This window comes from Triplophysa rosa, linkage group LG19 (assembly GCF_024868665.1).
Source record: "Triplophysa rosa linkage group LG19, Trosa_1v2, whole genome shotgun sequence".
Classification (NCBI taxonomy): Eukaryota; Metazoa; Chordata; class Actinopteri; order Cypriniformes; family Nemacheilidae; genus Triplophysa; species Triplophysa rosa.
Window position 1 is genome coordinate 3498427 of NC_079908.1, and position 24269 is coordinate 3522695.

General features: G+C 37.5%; 1 protein-coding gene across 2 annotated transcripts in view; it reads left to right on the forward strand.

Annotated features, from left to right (window-relative positions):
• Positions 1 to 24269, forward strand: part of ammecr1 (AMMECR nuclear protein 1) — an 84922-nt gene that overhangs the window by 42166 nt on the left and 18487 nt on the right. For both annotated transcript variants that reach the window (XM_057360883.1, XM_057360882.1), the window contains exon 2: positions 5104 to 5214. In XM_057360883.1, coding sequence (XP_057216866.1) covers positions 5104 to 5214 — 111 coding nt within the window. The remainder of the gene's footprint in view (positions 1 to 5103; positions 5215 to 24269) is intronic.

Sequence of the window (24269 nt, forward strand, 5' to 3'; positions counted from 1 at the left end):
ATTCCATAGTTATTTCACCATCGTGTAATTCAAACCCTGTATGTGACTCTTTCATCAGTGGAACACAACATTTATACATATTTTGGGAAATGTCTCAGTAGTTTTGTGTCCATACAATGGAAGTCAATAGGGTTCTGTGTTGTTGGGTTACCAACGTTCTTCAAATATCTTCTTTTGTGTCCTGCCGAAGAAAGTCATACAGGTTTGGAATGATGTGAGGGTGAGAATATTTTGGGTAACCTATCCCTTTAATCGTCTCGTTCAAGAACCTATAGTCAATATTTCAGTTGATGTCAGTGAGATTTTAATATTTGATCAAACTTATGAGCAATAATAGTAGTAATGCTTCTCTTGTCACCTCTAACAAAGGCTATTTTGTGTGAGAAATAGGTTTTTCAATTACACGCATTGAAAGCACCTGCATTTATTTTTTTGGTACATTGTTAACACAGCCAATTCTTCAGTTTCCAAAATAAAAATAAAAGTTTGGCTCGCGTACGTCTGCTTCAGCTGAAACAATGAATCCATCAACCATTTCTCAAGCAACTCCTTTTTCATGAAGCTCGGCTCTGCAGGGTTGGAGCTATCATGCTGGCAATCGCACTCCAGTTGAAATTTCAGCAGGTCTGTTTGAAGGGTCACTGGGTTCTTCACCGTAGAGATCAGGGTGTGTATATCTGCATATAAGTTTACAGTCCACGCCCATTTGTTTTCTGAAATATTTATTGCAGGGCTTATAATGGCCTGTGAAGCTGTTGTTTGTCCCAGTTGTTGATGCGCTCTGCACTAGATTAAAAGCTATTAATCTTACTGGGGCCGATGCGGGACCCCCGGCCCCCTGTGAAAAGGTTGGGATAGGGATCTCTGTGGTATGTTAGTTATGGCCTGATGGTCTGCAAGTGTGCTGTGAATGCTGATGAGACACAATCCTGAAGAATGACCTCTAACCCTTGTGCCATATTTGGCACAGCATCTGTCACTGGTGTTAACATTTTTTATCTTGTTTTTTGAAATACACTTTTTTTATTCTTGTTAATTGAGAATTAAAGGTCCAATGTGTAATTTTTTTGAGGATCTATTGACAGAAAAGCAAAATAGTATACACATCTATGTCTTCAGAGGTGACCTTACATAATGAAGTGTTATGTTTTTATTACGACAGAATGAGCTATTTCTATCTACATACAACACGGGTCCCCTTGCTTGAAATTCGCCATGTTGTTTCTACAGTGGCCTTAAACGGACAAACTGCTCTACAGAGTGCGTTTCGTAAATGTTATCTCTCTCGGCAAAGAATCGAAAACGTGACGACATCTTAGTCCTGTGTCAGCCACCGTAGTGCTTCGACAGGGAGGGGGCAGGTGCAGAGTGAGCCATTGGTTGCGATTTGCAACCTCGCCACTAGATGCCGCTAAATTTCATACACTGGGTCTCTTCACTGTTAACTGACAAAATTAGAATGTTAAAGTACAGTGAGATAAACTGGCAATTCTGTTGTTATGGATGTGTGGTTTTCTTAAAATATACTTAAAGTATAAATTCTTAGAGAATGTATTATGACTAATTTATTGAATCTGCTATCCCCTTGATTTATATACATGTGATCTTATGTTTGATGTCTTATTTTACAGATATATCTATGGAAAACATGTGTACCTCGCTGTAGCTTTAAGAGAATGGGTTTGGGTTGCAACCATTTCACGTCGAGTATTTTGACACAAAACAAACTGGCGACCTCAGAGTAAATGTATATTTTAATATAAGTTTATGAATACTGTGACAGTTGCACTGTTTTTTATTTCACATTTATAAAGTCAATATCATTGTTGATATATTAAGCCATCTCTTCCCTTTAAAAACAAAAAAGTGCTTTAAAAACTTTGAGAGACTTCACATGGGTATTTAAACCACCTAATATTGACATTTGACCTATCGGTTTGGTGAAAACCTTTGGTAAAAACTAGATTTTTTTTATAGGTTGAAAAAGTGTGTCTATATAATAAAGGGTTTATTTTTGCATGTGCAGCAAAAACAACCAGAGAACATGAGGATTCACACATCTTCACGCGCCTGCAGTGTGACTGTTAGAGGAGGAAAACCGTCAGAATAAAATGAATAGGCTTACACAAAATATATTTCACGAAACGAAAGCTCAACATTGAATTGTGCTCTGTGCTAAACCCTAGAACAGTGAGCAAATGCTTATTTTAATAACAGTAGTTTGGCCACAGAAGCAGCACATGTTTATTCTAACAGTTTTCTCAATTACGTTTTTTAACTGTTTAACCAAAAGTATTAATCTATGGAATTCTTGTTGTTATTGGTTGAGCAGTTGCTTTTATTCATCCCTATTCACTTTCTCATTTCTTTGTGACATTTGCAAGTGTCAAGCATCATTATTTGCTCTCATATCTATGCTTAGAGAATTAAACAAACTCCTAACCGTAAAGTTGAAAACATACTCTATGGCAGTATGCAAATGCAGACGCTCCCTGATAACAGTTTAAACAGAACAAAACAGTTGAATGAGAAATCTGTCACAGACTCAAGATAACTTTAAAGACTCTTTACAACTTTTGTTATTGTCACAACTAGGGCTGCGCAAAAAAAAACCCTAAAAATCGATCAATCGTAAATTGCTACTACTATACACTAGATGTCACTTTTATTTTGACAACGGGTGAATGTTATAACAGGGAGCGTATCTATCGTTCATTCATTTCTTAATTAACATTGGCGGATGCGGGTGTGTTGTCGAATTTAACACCACCTTCACACAAAAGGGAGCAGTTCATTTGATTGCAGCCTCTCTTAACAGCTAATTTTGTACAATTTTGTTTATATCTTAAATGTAAATAACCTGACCCTGTTTGTTCTTTTTTATTTCACCATTGTAATCTGATGTTTACTGATCTTTTTTAGAAATATCTATAGGATTTGTATTAAATCTGTAATCATTGACTCGAATCAAGAATTGAATCGAGTACTTGTGAATAGGGCTGCAACAACTAATATTTGATAATGATATTAATAATCGATAATGAAAATAGTTTATACGAATACGAAATACAAATTTCATTATCAAGCGCGTCTTCTTCCCTTTTAAAATGACCATAGACGTGTCCCTTCGTGCAGCATTTCTCCGTGAAGTGCGAGGTGCGCAGTTATAAAGTCAAACGTGTCTCTGCGTTCATGTGTCTCCGAGCAGCGCGAGGTGCGCAGTTTTAAAGTCAAACATGTCTCTACGTGCATGCGTCTCTCCGTGCAGCACAAGTTGCGCAGTTTTTAAGTCAGGCATGTTTTGCATGCATCTCTTCAAGCCGCACAGTTTTAAAGTTTAAAGGGGAGAGGTGTTTTAAATGACAAAATTAAAGATTATATTAGTAAAACCCAATTTGTGGCATTTGCACTTTGAAAGTACATAATAGGCTAAATACCCTGATTTGGGGGTTTATTTAGTTCAGAGGTGGGAAGTAACGGAGTACATTTACTTGAGTACTGTATTTAAGTACACTTTGAGTATCTGTACTATACTTGAGTATTATTTTTTCTGGATACTTTTTACTGTACTTCACCACATCACTACAAATATCTCACATTTCATGCCACAAAAATTTTTTCCGAGAGACTATTGTTGGCTCCTTCTAATATGACACACCTGAATCAACTTAGCCTTGGTGTGTTAATTAGGGAGACATCCACAAGATTTTGGGAGAAGACAAATGAGTTAATTTGTGTATACTTTTCCCATCTCTGATTTAGTTATTGTAAGCAAAATATCAAATTAAACCTTTTAACCGATTAATCGGGAAAAATAATCGACCAACTAATCGATTATCAAAATAATCGTTAGTTGCAGCCCTACTTGTGAATCAGAATCGAATCGATTTGGAACATCAGAATCGAATCGATTCGGAACATCAGAATCGAATCGATTCGGAACATCAGAATCGAATCGATTCGGAACATCAGAATCGATACCATAGTCACGACACAAGATGGGTCAATATTAAACAGGATTGAGTGCTTCCTGTTGATTGGGCCAGTAAGCAACCCTATAAAACTCCCTAGCAACAGCATAGCAACGCCCTGTAACCCACCCGCAACATCTTTGCATCATGGCTATTTTCAAACTGCACTCACATTTACGTTGGAAGAAATGTCAGTGTAGTCTAGTTTACAACAATATTAGACAACATCTCTCTCTTATTCCATCCTTTGACACAGAGTGAATCCCAAGTGCTCTCAGAATATAAACCGCTAGTGTAAATACAGTGTGTGGAGGTATTGACTTTCAGAAGTGAACTTCTAAGTGCATGCAGCTTAGATAGAGAGAAAATTGTAGAACCCAAGTATAGCAAGTAGGAAACGTAATGGCTACTCTCCTTCAGTATATCCATCTGTCCTTTTATAGCACAATGCTGTGTTAAATATGCATGACCTACAAGACGAGGGCAACAGAAAGACATGATCTGTGCAATAAATCTTGATATATGATATATATCATGCTTTTATTTTAATATATTAGTTTTTTTTACGTCTTTACAGTTGGTCTGGATAAAAGATTGCATGCAAGTTCTTGAATTTGCAACATTTGTTACCCCAAATCTGACATTTTCTGAATGCTGTAAATGTAAACCATGTCCAAGGTCTTTCTTTACCTCATTTGTCCTATTACCTTATGCAAGCTTATCCTTGTTTTCTCAAGTATGCCATTCTCAAAACCCAGTTGAAACACAATAAACGTTCTTTAACTACACATATTCAACTGCATGTTGTTAATGATTTTCTGTAAGAGTTCTCCCTTCATTTCCTTGCATTCTCCACCTATTTGAACAATAAATTAATTAAATGTCATCCGTTTTAGAAAAGATTTAGTTCGTAGCCCTCGTGTTGTATGTTAAGCCTCGCTTTTATATGATTGTAGTGAGATCTGAATAGACTCTGGCTTTTAGATTAATTGTGTTGCCATTTCAGAGCGATTATCTCAAATTGTGTTCTTTAAACAGGTACACGCTATATTTGCATTAAAATGTTCACACTTCTTATTACACTTAAGCTGTTATCGTACCAATGCTCATCATTTGTTTTCTTTTCCAACAGCCCACTGTTTGTCACTTGGAAAATCGGACGGGACAAGCGGTTGAGGGGTTGTATAGGTACATTTTCTGCAATGAACCTGCACTCAGGACTCAGGGAGTACACCCTTACCAGGTACACCAAGTCCTTTTCTTTTTTCACCATTATGTCTCCATTACAATGTGATAATTTGTTTGTTCTGAAAATATGATGCATGAAGTCAAGCTCTCCCAATGTAAAGGGCAAACGATATATGGTCTGTTTGAACAGACAATCTGGTAAGACAGGCCATTTGATTCACACCTTCACAATGCACATGGCCACACATTTGGTTATAGTCAATACCACATACAATTTTTCACCCATATGAAAACTTTGGTTTTGTCTGTGCTGATTTTGTGGGGAAATATTTTTCTTGTGGGCACAGACAGGGCCGGCTCGTGGTGTTGTTGGGCCCTAGGCAAGACCATAAATATGGGCCCACTAGTATAAGAATTGTCATAGCGCCAAAATTTGACAAGTGAAAATAAAACACACAAAAATGACAATTTCTAAGACAAGGGGTAAATTCTATTGAATTTTGCCACAGTTTACTATAGTAAATGATAATATTATTTTTTCATGTGGTTTACATTTAAGAGGGTGATGGACATCGTTCTGATTGATTTTGAATTAGTTTACGCATTAAACAATGTAAAGCAGAACATACCTTTATTTTGAGCTTGCTTTTCTTTCTCTGCTTTTCTCTTTTTAGCTCCTGAAAAGTACCATTTTGATGCCATAGTTTGCCTAAGCCTACCACCGCAACCTCACTAAAATAAGTCATTCGTTATTTATCTCTTATCAATTAAGATGAGGAGCATTTCTTGATGTAACGTGAATGACGTTGTTATGAGATACTACATTACCCATAATCCTGAACACTCCAAGCATGCGCAATAAGACATATTTGACATCACCTAACATACCTCCGCAATCGCGTCATAAACATTATGCAGGTTGCCCACTCTGCTCCTATTTTCCTAATGTTTTCTGTCTTTATACTGATGTTTTGTATTTATTGTCAATTTATTGATTATCGTGTGGAGAGTTTATTCTGTTATTAAATACCTGTGGGTTTTTTAACTTGCCGTTTCTGTGATTCCTTTGTTAATCAATAAGGTCCCTGTGCATGTTGCGCTTATTTCTGCATGAACGCGTCTATGCGGTTGGTGTAATAGCACAATTATTTTTAGGCTTTGAGGCCCCCCCCGCGTGGTCGCGAGGCCCCAGGCAATCGCCAGAATTGCCTGTTGGACGGGCCGGCCCTGGGCACAGATCCCATTGAGCCTGCATATGGGTTCCTTATATTTGTCTAAGCATATCAAGCTGGAATATGAGAAAGTATTTTTAAGTAGGGCTGGGATGGTATATTGTGTAGGGCCCTATGAAATCCATTTGATTTTTTCCCAAATTGATTTTTTTCCGCCTTTTAATTAAATTAAATTAAATTTTATTTATATAGCGCTTTTCACAATGTGGATTGTTCCAAAGCAGCTTTACAGGAGAAAAACACAGAAAATGTAAAACACAGCACATGGTGTTTATAGAACAAGCAAGATCATTCTAGTAAATGATATCTAATAATATCTAATAAATTTTACTGTACAATAGAAAGTTATGTATTTGCCCACATGAAAAAATACATCACTTAACTAATGTATGTACTTATAAACTATATTTAAAAACCTACAGTGGATACTTTGAACCATACAAGGAAGAAATCTGTAATAGGGTATAATGTACTTAACTATGTTAATAAACCATCTTACTAGTACATTTTTCTTTTTTCTTTTGTTTTCAAGACTGCTTAATTGAAGTAATATTTTTAATAAAGTAATATTTTTTAAAATAAGTGCTATTTTTATAATTTTACTAGCACATTAACTTCTACTTACTAAAGTAAATACTATACTAAGTGGTCGAATTATAAAAAAATGTGGGTGTTTTAACTTATTGAAGTTAACCAGACTTTTATTTTGACCGGTCACCGCAAAGGTTGTTTGAGAGTAGCTTCAATGCAGTTGAAAACTTCACACGAGCATAACGCCTGCAGTATACGCAATCTAACCACTTTTAACAGACACGCAAAACAAGCAGATTATTCAAACCGCATCTGAATTATTATAACGTTATTCATGGCACAATTTGCATTTTGTTAGCTGTTCAGCACTACTTTCTGGTTAAGAATAGTATATTTGCCAGATTCTGTGCCATTCCATGTTTTACAGAAAATTCAGTTTTTATGCCTGGATTCCGAGGTTCCGCCCACGTTTTCCACATCGCGAAAATCATAGGGCCCGAATTTTGCAATTCTTATACTCCGTTTCTCAATGAATTATGGTTAAATGTGGCCACATCCGAAAGCCAGAGGGTGCTTTTGCGCAGAAGTACGATTTACACACATGCGCTGCCTCCGAAATCGCATACTATGACAGTAAATACTGATTTAAATGAAGTACCTACCTATCGACCGTTAAAACAGTATCTAGTATGTGTGGGGGTAGTATGAATAGATTTCGGACATGCTGCACCCGCCATGTTTTATTGTCATGTGACACATATGCTCTTTGACCTATGCCAAATTAACATCAACTTGTACCTAGGCTTCGGTCATCTGTATTTTAAAAATCATCTTGCATTTAAAAAACGGACACACGCTTTGAAGTTTTGCGCTATTTTTATTTGATTCAATTTAGAAATTTGACCAAATTTAGAAATTTGACCTTTGCTCTGCTCCCCTTGCATAATGGGATAGAGAAGTCTCCATCTGATCCACACTCACAAATCTCGGCAGAAGCAGTGTACCATCCGGGTATTTCTCGCCTACTGTTTTGTGCATACTGAGGTTTCGGACATACTATTCATGACTCATACTCATTTTCGCCTACTATATAGTATGGAAGTAGGCGATTTCGGACGCACGGAGAGTTCCAGGAAATGCCAGTGGTCATATTCTATCGCTGTTCTTCAAACCCTTTCAGGTATTTTCATGATAATAAAGTATATTTATAATTATGATGTTTGATGAGTGTTGCTTTTTCACATGCACGTTATAAACGACTCAATCTCGTAGTGATTTTAGATCGAGCATTACTTCCTACTGATCGAAGAGCCGTAGTTCACGTTCATAAAACACAGAAACAAAGCCTTTGCGATTTCAGAATCGCCTTAGACAGGTATAAATCGTGTGAATCGCGATACATATTGTTCCAGCCCTATTTTTAAGATCACTAATCTTTAAAAACCATCTATGACATCTCTCAATGAACTTTGAGAAGTTGTTTCCTTGCTCTCATGCTAGGCATCCATCTGTAGAAGTGCAGCCACATCTTTCCCTCAGCAGGGATGGAGACACCAGAGCACACTCTTGGGCCTTGGCTCAGCTCAACCCACTGTCTGCTGTGAAGTTCCCATTCTCTATCCTCTTATTACCTTTGAAGCAGTGAATACATGATCCATAACAATATTATTAACCTTCAGGCTTGAGTTTGTGAATCAGTCTCTTAAATATTACCGTTTTCATTTCACTGATGAAAACACCACAGAATGTCGGAGCCGATAGCCTTGTGGTTAGTGCTCCGACATATGGCGCTGTTGCGCTCCAGGCGACCCGAGTTTGAGTCCCGGCTCGTGGTCCTTTCCCAATCCCACCCCCCTCTCACCCACTTCGTTTCCTGTCCTCTCATTGTACAGTACTATAAAGAAAGGCAAAAAACGCCAAAAATAAATCTTAAAAAAAAAAAACACCACAGAATAAATAGTGAAGACCATCATTGACTGGTGGTCCAGTTGGGGGAGCAGTTTGTGAGGGCTGTTGAGTATAATGTGCCAGGTTAAACAGATTGCAGTTAGATCTCTTCTTGATTTATCCTCACAGTGTTGTATATGAATATAAAATGTGTGAGCGCTTTAAAGATCGGGTAACATGCTATTTCATGCATTCTGTTTTCTTTACACTGTTAAACGTGCCGCTTCTCATGCTTAACATGTGGTCAACTTGGTAAAAAAAAATATACAAAATGTGTAGACCGTAGGTGTGTTGAACTGCCCCGCTGTGCAGACTGAGCAGCGTATGAGGTCTGGACCGTTCTGCTCAGTCACTCACTCAGCTGTCGGTCGCCTGTCATTCCTTTTTGTTGCACTCTGAAGTAAACTGATACATGTACACACTGCAGATAAATTTGGTTTACCAGAGTGATAACAGCATTCTACTTTCGAATTAACTCCCGAAGAACGCAGATAGTCACAACATCATTTAACAAAACTATGCAGTGTGTACGGAACCGAACTCAATAACTGTTCATGATGTATCTAAACGCCCATCAGAGATGTGTTTTTGTCTGTATGTGAGGTGCTAGAAAACACCAGTGAAAGAAGTATTTCGCAGATTTAACACTGGGCTAACGTTAGCCTTCTCACGGGCCCTTCGCTAAAGTGACAGTGTTGCCAGGTCTTCATAGAAAAAACACGCAGACAAAAATGCCCAAAATAAACCTTCAAAATACAAATAATTTATATTTCATAAGACCCAAAAATCTCTTATATCCGCAACTGACCATTTTTCACACCTAAAGTGTCGAGCTTTATAATCTTAGACCAAACAACAAACATAAAAGTGCTTAAAAATAAATGAACATGGCACACTGCAAAAGAGCGGTCTCCAACAAAACACAACGCGTCTGTCAGAGGTACTTAAATTTAATTGTTGGACAAAGCGAATCTTGGAAAATAACAGATACCAAACGGTCTTTATTCTTACATCTGCGAGACGACAGAACGTTGCTATGGTTACTAGTGTGTCAATCATCACAAATGCGGAAACATGGCACTATCAGGGCATTCACTCCCGCATTCAAAAGGATGTTGCCACTCCCGAAAGTTTGCAGTTTGTACATGTTTGTTTCATTCTGTTGTTTTTTCATAATTATTAAACAGGAAAGCTATGTTATACTCTAAGCTGTTCCTATGGCTGCTATCATTTATGTTTAGTTTCTATAAAGGGAGAGGAATATGTTGTTTGCAAGTTGTCAATTTATGATTCCTTTTCATCTCTCAATTCATTAGATGATATACACTGTTCTTTGAAATTGTTAAATAAATCATTCTTCATGATAAATAGAAGGCTTCATATAGATCCTGTAATCGGTGATCGGATCGGCCGATAATGGTTCTAACGATCGGTGATTGGCCCCTAAAATCTTAATCTGAGCACTAGACATATGCCCGGTTAACAGAAAATATATATCACGTGATTTATGCACAATTTGTGAGTGCAGTACGGTAAAATGCTGCTGCATCCGAAAGCCAGAGGGCGCTCTCGTGCAGAAACTCCAAATACACACTGCAGAAGAAGACCATAACACAAGTAGTTCTAGGAAATGTGTAAGGACATGTTTTTATCACTGATCCTCAAGCCTCCTCAGTTATTTTCATGATAATAAAGTATATTTATAATGATCATGTTTGACGGGTGTTGCTTTTTTAAATGCACGTTATAAGCGACTTAAACTTGCACTGCTTTTAGATCGAGCAGCATTTCCTACTGATCCCAGAGCCGTGCTTCACGGACAAGCGACGCATCAATAAAATAATCGGTATTTTGCATTATCGCAGCCAACTCGGTTTCAGCAGGATTTAGTGGTCACTGCGGTTAACCGGGCACATGTCTACTGAGCACCCTGAGGCATTTCTCCTGGAAAAGCACGCCCACGGCAAGGCGGAAGAAATAGCCTGCCCACGCGGCAACCAACGAGCAATAGGAGGACCCGCTTATCAAGATTGGCTGCGCTGCGTCAAGATTGGCTGCGCTGTGGGTCTGCAGCTGCAGCTCGTTACTCTTGCTATAGTGAGAGAAGTTGTGTGTTTGTTTGTTCACGGCATTTTAGTGATGGATGTTATACAAACGGTGGACATAACGCTAGATTTGGAGATCGTTTGAAACTAGGGGTGTGACGAGATGCTTATCTCGCGAGACGAGACACGAGAATGGGTTCATGAGAACGAGGTGAGATTTTTAGACTTTTTTTAAAGAAATCCTCAATGATGAAATATAGGACTTGAAATAATATTAGAACTTGTAATTGACCTAGACAGGTACAGTATAATTAGTGTGAATCGCGATATACTGTATACGGTGAGTCCCAAATCGCGCACTTATGCACTATTCTACGCCCTATTTTTAGTATAAATAGTGTGAGTAGTGCGTTCACATCGAAAATTCTTAAAAAAGAAGTGCGCTTTAAGTACCCGGATAATGCACTTTTCAACTGAAAATATGAAGTGTGGAACTGTGGACACTTCAATCAACGGTCGCTGTTTTGCTTACGTAGCGGAAGGGAGGCAGGGCTATCAGACGCTGCTTGAGCAAAACTCTCCTGCAGAGTGATAACGCTTCAGTCTGATGATGACTAAAGTATTGCTGGGCAAAACAGATGAAAACTACATTAAATGTACAATGTACAAATTGATTTTTATTCACACGCATTGTGCTGTTCGATTGATGTCATATGCGCTCGTCAGGGAAACCGATATACTTCCGGTTATTATAAAACATTTTAGTATTCCATTCAGGACTACTCTTCTAAAATTCATACACTAGATGGTTGATTGCATAGTGCATAGTTTAAGTGCATAGTGTATAGTATGTCATTTGGGACACAGCTATATAGTCACAGCCCTAGTTTTGCATGAAATCAATTTGCCACACTTGACATTTTAGGCCCCTGTGGCTGTTCGCAATAAAATGAACGCTAAAGCAGGCCCGGCATGAACATGTGTGGATACCAGCGGAGGAGAACATGAGGGACGATGGGATGATTTGGCATGTTTTCTGACTGTCATCTGTTGACGCTTCCCCTGAGTTGTCCTGTCATGTTTTCCACTGCCTAAACACAAACATGAAAAGGCTTTTTTGGTGTGTGTAGATGAGGGGCAGAGAGGAAACAATGCAGAATTTATCGTGCTTTTGTGGTGTTATGTTGCGCCATTGTCAAAGTGGTCTAGTGTTTGCTTTTGTTTCATTCATTGTGGCGGCTGAATCAGAGCCTTCGCTGTTGTTTATCACACAGGCGTTTTGAGGGGTCACGTAAGGAAATAGACTAAACGCGTGTGAAGCCAGGTGGACAGGAAAAATGAAAAAAAAAAAACGGTTAAGGGGAAGGCTCTTGAAACCGAGACTCTGCTCAAACTCAGACATCTGGAACAGCTTTTCCCATTGGTCGGGAGTTTCAGCAATTGCCGGCTTCTCGTTGGAGGATGCTGTTGCTAGGCTGATTTCGCTCGTTGGCCTAAAGGATCGGCTGTGCATCAGAATAGGTTAAAAGCTGAAGCTTTGGTTTTTCATCACATGAAGAGAATATTGATGTTCTGCTTGATCAAGCTGAATCACTATAAAATTACAAGAATTAATTCGCCATAGAAAATATATTTTATTTGGGTTAGCATGACCAGATGGCATGGACAAACGCATCCGTTCATCTCGCTTTGCAATATGTATGAAAATTTATGTTCTTTTAATCTTGTGGCCTTTTAATAGATTGGATAGTAACCGGCAGACTAGGGCTGGGCGATACAGCTGAAAAATGTATCAACGATATAATATTTCATCGATAATTATTGAAACATTTTAATAGCCTTTATTAAGACCAGTAGAAAATGTGGTTTGAATTTTAACACCGTTTTATTCACATTTTCCCCATTTTAACAGTATTACGGTGAAGTGTTTTGGTAATAAATAGATTTATAATACTAGAGACAGCATAAGGTTTATTAGGTTACTGCCACTTTAAGAGCTAATGCTAATGCTGATACACATCCACTGTTAACTTCACATATAACATTAGCCACTGTGTTTATGTGAACCTTGTGTGTTTTTGGCATAATCTTATGTGCATTTTACTGCAAATACGTGTTAAATAAAATCCTAAATGAATGCAAAGAGTTGTGAAAATGGGAAAGGGCATCAGATCTAGAGCGGCAGCTCTTAAAGGGGCCGCATTCTTAAACCTGCTGCTGTGACTCCTGTCATTAATGTTAATCAAAGAACAAAAGAAAAGAGGAATTCAATGTGTTTTGTAGCTTTAATTCTGTATTTAATTTAGAATTTAGTATTAAAGGGATAGTTCACCCAAAAATGAAAATTCTGTCATCATTTACATACCTTCAGGTTGTTTCAAACCTGTATACATTTCTTTGTTCTGATGAACACATAGAGGTATTTGAAAGAATGTTAGCAATTTTCACTTCTGGGACATCATTAACAACCAAAGTAGGATTTTTTGATGTAGCAGAACTGAAAATGACTAACATTCTTCCAAATATCTCTATGAAAGGTATGAAATGTCATGAGGGTGAGTAAATGATAACAGAATTTTCATATTTTGGGTGAAATATCACTTTAAAGACTGTAAAGTGTTTGAGAACTTGATTCAATTTCTCTATATTTCCTACCTGTGAGACATGAAAGCTCTCGATTATACTGTACTTCAATGTTGAACGGCTATAATTAATGTTAAAATAATGTCAAAATAATCAATTTAATTGAGACATCATTTGCAGTACTAATATCAGAATGTTGCATTTTATTCATAAAATGTTGTTAAAGAAATTATTAGAATGTAGAAGTATATAAAAAATGTTATGTGCGGTTAATCGTGATTAATCACAGAAAAAAATGTGCGATTAATCGATTATTTTTTAAATCAATTGACAGCTCTAGTTTTTATATGCTGCATTTCTTTTGCATAAATATGCCCCAAGCTTACCAGACAAAGTCACAAAAGTCCAGGATATTTAAAACAGAGTGATTGAAATACATTAGCTCACCTTTAGTTCAAGCAACATTGGGCAAATTTTTCCATTTTGGTGAGACAGCCGTTGCTCTTCAACCCTTTGGACATGTGTGTTGGATGGATGCCTGAAATTTGCAGCCAGGAATTTATCAGCCAGCTATCTAGAAGCAGACTGTTATAACAACAGAGTCATTGTCTTCATATTCTCCTCTCGATGGTCAAGAGGGGGTGCTTGTTCAAATATTTTGATACAGCTCTTCAAACGGTCTGCTCAGCCTTTGGCTCATAGCGTAATGAAATGGCACAGCACCTTGTTTGATTTAAGAGATTGTAATTCTACTGTTATTGTGTCTCTGTGTGTTGTTAAGCTATAGCATACTACAGTGTATTGTTAGGCTTGGATTTTGAAACATTGAGGTGGGACTCTATGCAAATAAAGTCTACTGGAAGTTGGCTGTATAGAAAGCACATGCTTGACTTAGCGCTGTGGTGCTTTCCACATTATTCCCAGTGTTTTATTGGCCTGCCGTGTACACCCTGCTGGAGGAATTGTCAAGCTTTAATCAGCTTAATTGCTTCTCAGGGGAGAGGAGATGATAATTAAGTAGCAAGTAGCAAGTAGCACACAATACACACAAGTAGCAATACACTCTCAGGGTTTGTTCACAGGACGCGTTCAACCTTATTAAAGGAGCTGTTCACCCAAAAATGAAAATTCTCAGTTTACTCACCAGGCCGACGCTTCAAAAACTAGACGTTTTTATTTGAGTGTTTACCTGGTACCGTTAAAAAAAGCAGTCAGCACTTATGACATCATGCACACTTGAGTCTCATTTGAAGACCTCAGGTCTCCTCAGTACTGACAAAATGGTTGCCAAGGGAAACCCACCTCCTCATCCTCTGATAGTCAGCCTTTCTTAAGAGAGATGGACTTTCCCCTTGGATTTTCTCTTTCTGAGATGTTATATCACCTTCTTTCTCATGTCTGCCAGCTTGTGTACGCATGTGGGTGTGTTTATGCTCTACCGTATTGAGTCTCCTGAATCATTTGGCGTTACCACTCACTTGTCCTTTACGTCTGTGGAATGTTAGGATGTGCAAAAGCTTATATCTTTCAAATCAATTACACCACATGTTCTCAACAGGGTTTTTCCTGGGTAGAAAAATTGGAGGTGGTTGCCAGGTATGGAATTCCAGAATTGACTTAATTAAAAATAAATAAATACAAAAATAAATCCATGAAGAAATGTAAAAAAGCAAAAATAAATGAGTATTTATACTTTTTTTCCTTATTTATGGGTAATTATATATTTTTTCACGCTTATTTATTTTTTCATTTATTTATTTATACATTTATTTATTTCCACTTTTATTTATTTCCATATTTATTCATGTATATATGTATTTATCCCTACATTTATTTATTTTTACATTTCTACATTTATTTATTTATGTATTTCTTTGTCTGTATGCTAATGAGTGGGAGCGTGTTTCACCTCAGACATTAGCAATCAATCTCAGAGCGGCGGTGCTGAAGCTTTGAGGCCACAGGGACACCTTGTGGTGTGACCAAACGAAACGAGGTTGACGAAGTTGCATAGAGAAGGCAATCTAGTAATTTAATATCACCCTAACTGTATGAAGATAGGGTTACCACACATAGCCTACATACTCTTTATTAGGGACATTGCCGTAAAACATTATTCAGTCGAGATTTCTAAAATGTCTTTGCACACATGAACAGAAACTGCACAACAACAGGTCTGCTATGAGACACTTGGAAGAATACACTTGGACATGGAAGCGCGTGAAATTATCCACTAGTGATCACATTTATTGTAAATGCGCTGGATGGAGCTGATAAGAACTTGAGTTGTTTGTCGATGAGACTCGCACAAACCAGCTCAGAACGCCGAGAGAAACCAGCGCATTTCACTGAAGTCTACGCAAGCATTATGATCAATGCGTTTGAAACGCGTCTGCAAATACAGTTTACATTCGCGTTTCCTAACTTTGCAATGCATAACACGTGGCATTTCGAATGCTTAAATTATAACGCATATTTCCATAGGCGTAATTTGCGGGTGGACGGGTGGGTCATGTCCCCACCACTTTTTGCCAAAGTCAATTTTGTTGCTTTGTAAGCAGAGGCAATTTCTAACAACTCCGCCCATCAGTTTCAGATTGGAATAGACAAAGTGTAAGAAACGCACACGAACATCAACTTCTCCAGTGGCGTAGAGCGTAAAGCGTGTGTTACCTACTTCATGTCGTCGTGGGTTCGGGACTGCTGTCCGCTGAACTTTTTCCCTGTCACATATCAGATTGTAAAGGTATTTATTTGTAATAAACGATGAAAATATTTGAAAATGGCTGTTCAAGTCATACATGTACCAAACATTTTGCGCTTAATTGCACTTTGATGCTATATATTCGTCCTTATTGTTCTCGACATGCCGTTGCTATCGTCTATTGCAAGATTAATTACATTTTGATACTTGATAGAAAACTCCAATAAATGGAAAAAGTCACAACTTTGTAGTTTCATGAGTTCAAAACAAAATTTAGAAAGTTTGTTGTATATTTGTAGCCTATCTGGCAATGCCCGTATAATAAGTGAAAATAAGATTTTTTTAAAGATATTATTTTTCCATCTGTTTCCCCTGTATAACTTGAATGTTTGTCCTTATTAGCAGGGGGTTCCCAAACGTCTCAATCCTTGACCCAACAACAGGTAATCTGTGTCAAACACACATTTTTAACATGGGGAAAACACATTCGTTTCAGTAGTTTTTATTTTATCACAAATTAATACGTTTAATTACGTACGGCAACAGCCATCCTTACATATAATAAAGCACAACATGCTTTAAATGATCTATTAATGAAAACATGATATAGTTTAAAAACAAATGGAAGCAGATCTGATATGTGGAAATTTAGAATAGTGAGTTTAGCGGATTCGTACGGTGGCGTATTGCTGCCACGTATTTTTCCACTCAATTATGTCGTTAAAACGAGATAATATGTCGTTTAAACGAAATAATTTTCTTGTGTAAACGTCATATTTTTCCCGTTTTAACGAGATATTATATCATTTTAAACAACATATTTTTCTCACTGGTTTCATTAATAGACAATTCAAACGGAATTGCATGAATTCGGTAAATTAATTCAGTTTTTTGACGAGATGGTTCATTAACTGAACTGGTGCTATTAACTGGAGTTTAATAAGATAAAACAATTAAAACTGTTCCTATTTATTTAATGCGCGCGCTTGTCCAGCACACGCGTTCTCTGTTCTGCAAAGAGCCACACTCTGGCATCATTAAAACATTAACGGTTATTTAACTTTTTTTCTTTATACCTCACAGATGTGAGAGTAAACACATTTTCGATCGATTTGGCAAGTTTAAATGAAAGGACCCTGATGTTTGCGAGTGTGACTGAAGAAGCTTTTGATAGTTGTATCTAAAAAACGTATATCCTGCTAAACTTGTGGTAAAACAAGAATGTAATATTAAGCTTAAAGATAATATTTATTAATCTTTGTCAATAAATATCTGCTTTGAATCCTCTACATTGAGTTGAAGTCTTTGGTTATTTATGTCATTTACATCAGTAGCCTATCTGAATAAAGTGTCTGATGCTGATGCTGATGTACAGTGCTGTGTTAAGTTTTATTAATCGTCATATTTTGTATACTACATATTTAACTAGAAAATTATTTAAATTATGCATAAAATTGAATCTTTAATGCACAGATTAAATCACAAATTAATTTAATCCTCCATGCGAGGGACGATGTGTTTAAATACAATTATAAAAACGATTTTAACTGTTTGGTTGTTGGGATGTACTCGTCACGTCCCATAAACGTTATTTGGTACGTCGTGGCAACGAATATGGTCCGGTCGTCACTGTGGTAGGTGAGTGGACCCATTGGAAGTGGCATTATTCCTCGTTGATGAACTAGACCGTTATGGGAAGCTTCATGGATATAAACTACTACATCTGAAATGTATTCAGGCTGGATTTGTTGTCAGTCAAACATTTATTAAATATTCTGTATCCGTAAGCACAACTCAGAAGGGAAATCGCTCTCTTGATTTTGGCACTGTAAAAAAGAAATAATAAGGACGAATATATAGCATCAAAGTGCAATTAAGCGCAAAATGTTTGGTACATGTATGACTTGAACAGCCATTTTCAAATATTTTCATCGTTTATTACAAATAAATACCTTTACAATCTGATATGTGATAGGGAAAAACTTCAGCGGACAGCAGTCCCGAACCCACGACGACATGAAGCAGGTAACACACGCTTTACGCTCTACGCCACTGGAGAAGTTGATTTTCTTGTGCCTTTCTAACATTTTGTCTATTCCAATCTGAAACTGATGGGCGGAGTTGTTAGAAATTGCCTTTGCTTACAAAGCAACGGTAAATAGACACTCCGCATTTTTTATTTCTTCCAATAAGTGGTGGGGACAAAATTGACTTTGGCAAAAAGTGGTGGGGACATGACCCACCCGTCCACCCGCAAATTACGCCTATGGAAATATGCAGACAATATATAGAGACCTGTTGTTGTGCAGTTTCTGTTCATGTGTGCAAAGACATTTTAGAAATCTCGACCGGACAATGTTTTACGGCAATGTCCCTAGTAAAGAGTATGTAGGCTATGTGTGGTAACCCTATCTCCATACAGTTAGGGTGATATTAAATGACTAGATTGCCTTCTCTATGCAACTTCGTCAACCTCGTTTCGTTTGGTCACACCACAAGGTGTCACTGTGGCTTTAAAGCTTCAGCACCACTGCTCTGAGATCGATTGCTAATGTCTGAGGTGAAACACGCCCCCACTCATTAGCATACAGACAAAGAAATACATAAATAAATAAATGTATAAATAAATAAATGTAAAAATAAATAAATGTAGGAATAAATACCTATATACATGAATAAATGTGGAAATAAATAAAAGTGGAAATAAATAAATGTATAAATAAATAAATGAAAAAATAAATAAGCGTGAAAAAATATATAATTACCCATAAATAAGGAAATAAAAGTATAAATACTCATTTATTTTTGCTTTTTTACATTTCTTCATGGATTTATTTTTGTATTTATTTATTTTTAATTAAGTCAATTCTGGAATTCCATAGCCAGGGGAGCAACTGCACATTTTGGGGAAGACGCGTCTGAGTTTTAAACTGCACAGGGTAATGCATCTTACTTTTAATGAAAGTAAAAAGGGACGTTTCTTTGCTCGATCCATTTGGTCATGTGACTGTCACAGAATGGTTGACATAATAATAGTTAAACTAAAATTGATTATATATAATTACTTATTATAATATAATTGGTTATATTTTTTATTATTTATAACGTTTTATTAAAATAACTTGTGCGGCGCCCCTATGCACCGTATATACTGCATACCCCATTTTTTGCTGTCAAATTTCATGCCGCCTTAGTCTCTTGCCAAAATTATATCGGGTGTCTTCACAAAAAACACTGCGTGTACTCTGTCAACAGACTGTCATTTGTAACTGCAGTTGCGGCATTACGTCGCAAAGGAGGCACCGTTTCGTTATCAGCCCAGTGAGTCGCTGAAGAGTTGCAATACAAGAGCTAATAGGATCTGTACTAGCTATGTTTCACGGCTTTTTAGGTGAATATTGTTTGTTTCGTATCCAAGTACGTTCAATTTTTTGAAAGGTTTCTCAAATGAAAGTGGCGTACATCATTGTATAATGTTTTAAGCTGTGCAGTGAGCTCGTTGAATCAGTGTTCTACACTGCACACAGAGAGTTTGCCAGTATGAACACATTGCGATCAGAACGACTCGCAAACAAATTACTCCTTGAACCGATTCGTTTAAACTTTTGAAACTTTTCAGTCACTAGCAAATAAAAAAAATCTGTGAATCATTCAAAGCTCAGTTAACCACAAGAGAATGCAGGATGTGAATGAGCTTTGCAAATTTACTAAGACTGTTTAATTTAGTTGGCTATTGTGGGCTGAAAAGTTAGTTGAAATGGATAAAAAGCTTCATTTAATTTAAAAACATTTCTGTTTGTTTAAATAAAAGTTGTTTTATAACATAATAATTGTCAGTTTCATCTATTTTTTATGTTTTTGAACATGTAAAGTGTTTTGTCTAGCCACTTAAAGGTACTGTAGGCCTACATGTGCGTGTCTACAAGATAAGGATGGCACCACCTCCGCCTCATTTTGAGCCAGGAAAAACCTTGAAGGCATAGCAAGAATATTGTGGCACAGCGTGATCTGAGACACAGTTTATCTCATAATTGGCTATTTATTGTATTGACCTTTTGTGTTTGTGGAAAGTGTGTTCATAGATGTGCGCTTTTAATATTGCAGAAGGCTTAATACCATAGAACAGGGGTCTTCAACAGGGGGTCCGCGGCCCATAGGGGGTCTGCGGTGGAACTGCAAGGGGTCTGCTAATTACTGCTTACTCACAGGCAACTTTTTATTAAAAATGTAAAGCATGGGTACAGAAATATTACAACCAATGTTCTCTTTAAGCTGCCCACATGCACGGCCGCGCGGACTCGTTAAAGCTCCCGTGCAATTTTAACGTTCATACGTGCAGACAGAAACATCCATTCAGGCAGCGGAAGCAAGCAATGGAAGAAACGTTACATCTGCATCATAAAACCCGGTAGGGTTAGAATCAGTGCATTCTCTGTCTCCCTTCCGATAAAAGTGCGCATGAAAGGAGTTGCGTGCAAATAAAGTGCATTCTCATATGTTTTTGAACTTCTGTTCAAATTTGTTAAAGCTGTAAAGCACTAATTTGACAGCCAAATGACACCACACCGCTTCTGCATTGTAAACTCTGACTATCGTACGTGTTTAAAATCAATGAAACGCGCACTGTGTAGTACTGATGGTGCATGTCAAACAAGTTGCCCCGAAAATAACGCGGACTCGTTGCATCATGTTGCTCTCCTTAGTCCGATATGATGCTCTAGAAAAAAACTCGATAGGTGGCAGGTGAGAAGAGTGAAACAATAATATGTAATGTCTTAACATAATATTGCTGTGACAATAGGGTTGTTTCTATTTAAATAGTTTACACATTTAGGGGGTCACTGCTCCATGCATCTCTCATCTAAGGGGTCCTTGCCCCACGAAAAACGTTGAAGACCCCTGCCATAGAAGATTAAAGGGTTTGTTTAGGGTTGGGAACCTACATTTTTTTGGGATGTACCAGACCGAATCAGATCGCAGATTTCGGTGCCACTTAAATGCTGACTGGGCCGTCGATTTAAATACGTGCCTTCTTTCACGTGAACACAAGTCGGTAAGCTCTGATAAAACAAATTCAGCAAATTCTTTTATAATGGTTAAACGATCACGGACGATCTGTGATCCGCATCGATTTGGCACCAGTATCGAAAAAAGCCCAAACGATACCCAACCCTAAGTTTGTTTGTGTTCACCAAATGAAAGTCATTTTTGGGTGAACGAACCCAGTTAAAGACGTGTTTTATTGTAAATGATCATTAAGAGGCATTTTCAAATGCTCATCGTTCAGACGTTTTATTCATTTTGTTTGATAATTGCAGCAAACGGTAGATAAATCGGCCATTCTATACTGTAAATGGCTAAAAATGTATTGTGTGTTCCAAAGGATTTTAATTTACCCTTCTTGACTTGCATTACAAATGTGCTTTATTATTCATGCTGACTTGCACTTTGTGTCTGAGAGACCATCGCAGAAGGGTTTTGATTTAAACCAGTATAAATTCCACAAGCACTGGTTTTTGAGACATTTTGAGACAAAAATTAATAATAATAATAATAATGTTACCTAGCAGTTATAATATATATTAGCGCATTAACTACCAATGACTGCTATTGAGCATCTTTAACGCGTGTGTTTATTCAGTTTGACATTGGATAGGTTCAGTCTTTTTTCCACAATTGGACCGATCCATTCCAGGTTTTTCATTTCCATTCTGTCATCCGCTTTCTGTTTCACAGATTGTTACAGATCTCTGAAGCAGCTGTGCGTGAAATAGACCCTCTGCTCCATCAACCTTCTTCCAGTAATGAGCTGGGCTGTGATGATAATGTGTAGTAGTCACTGATTCACCGTTCAGCTGGAGCTTTATATAAGCACTGTGCTGTCATAGTCGCCATTTTTTTTCATTCATTCCGCCGTGTGAACCTCTATTCAGATGACAGAAATTGCTTCAAGAGAAAGCACCACAATTGAGCACACTTCCTGTAATGCATGTTGCCCGACTGCCAGGGGATCTGCACCCCGTCAAATCTTCTTTAGCTATCAAGCTATCATAACTGACCTCAGATAGTGAAAGTCAATTATAGCAAAGGATCATTGGCTGGGTGATGTAAGGCGCTGCCGGAGAGGGCAGAGCCTCTGTTTTTTCTCATCTTAATAGAACAGACAAGTCCAGTCATCTTTTCTGATGGTCAGACTCTTCTTCGTAATGATCTCTGTAGATCAGATGTCTGTAGCATCTCTTGAGATGTGCTGTGTAAAGGTTCTGAAGGTTTATTTAGACCGTTATTGTTGTTGATAGTCACTTATTCAACAGATATCTCAACAGGTTAACTAGACACAGTGGGCCTCATTTAAGAAACCAGTGTACGACCAAAAACTAGGCGCATGCTCGTTTCCACGCAAAACTTGGCATTTATCAAAATGGACGTGTATGCAGTTTATTCATACCCAAAAATTGCGCGTAAGAAAACCACACGTGCGCGCATGATTTTAGCGTGCAGAACAGTTCCACGAGCGTAAACATACCCTCGCGAGAGCGCATTTCTGCTCCGTGTGCAAAAACGCAGTCGGCGAGCAGAGTCTTTGACTAGCGTGCGCGCAATTCTCTCTATGCTCTCGCAACTGCTCAACACTTGCTCACTTGTCGAGTTGACTTCTGAGACTTTGGAGGCGGGACAATGGCAGACTTCTCCGATCCTTTGATTGGTCCCTTTTAACATGCATTTACCTACAGTCTCCGACCTGTATCTTACCCGTTGTACAGACGTCTTAATTTGGCATAACACGATACTTTTTTCCGTTTTTAAACTTGGGTTACAGTGTTATGTATGCCCTTGGCTTTGGATCTACATATTTGGCATATCTTGACAGGAAGTTAAACATAAATAGTACGGTATGTGTATTCATAATTGCTTTTATATTGTTAATAATTTTCATGAAATTGTTATAAAATGAGAATTAATAAATGGCCACAACAGTATAACTCAAAGTACAAGTTATTATAAATTACAATATGATGTACTCTCTAAAATTAAATTTAAATAATTTATTTGTTTTGCTTTATTTGTTTTGAAAATATTAAAATGGGTTATGCCAGTAAGTATTACCAATTTAGGACTACAGGAGACGTTTAATTGTATTATTATAGTATTTTTTTTACATTGGTCATACATGACATGTAAGTTTAACTATATTATATAGCATAATTTTTGTTGACAGACGTTAGAAATCAAAATGTCACTTGTTAAAATACTAACACATAACTAATGCAAGGTAATACACTAATCATTAGGTAGTAAAACAGGTAATCTGTAGGTGAGTGCATGTTAAAAGTTACCAATTAAATGAGCAGAGACATCTGCCATTGTCCCGCCTCCAAAGTCTTAGAAGTCAACTCATCAAAGCCACATGCTCACTGAGCGAGAGGAGAGAAAATGCATAAGAGAGCAGCGTATAATTGAAAGCGCATCCAGTTTTGTGCATGAGCAAAGGATATCGGCGGAGCAAATCATGAGCAAAGGATATCATGAGCAAAGGCCTGGCTTTGTGTGGCAGGCTCCAGGCCGGTTTGTGGGGGCAGAAGACCGCTGTTTTGGTTCTTGCCTCTGATAGATCTGAAAGAGAAAAAAAATAAGTAAACGTAAAACAGCGTGTGCTTCATTAAAGCAGCCTGAAATGCAAGATTTGCAGCATTAGAATCGCGTTTAGAAACATGCATCTGTCTCCTCCGCCACAGACCATTTTCTCTTAACCTAAATGATTTTATTTAATGAAAAACACTTACACATTTAATACACATTTGATTGCGCCGCAAAAATGATCAGTAGGGACTAATTTACACCTACATTCGTATTTACAATAATATAAGACTGAAGTCAGATTAATTTTGTTTAAATTTTAATGCATTTTACAACCAAAGTAATTTAAAGCAACAACGATACTTGTCTACACCCTGAATTTATAGGGGCGTGTTATGTAAATTACGATCTATTTCAGCCGCCGAATTTATCAAGGTAAGATCATTCGTACGATGAGATTGGAGGCATACGAATGTTTGATGAATCACAC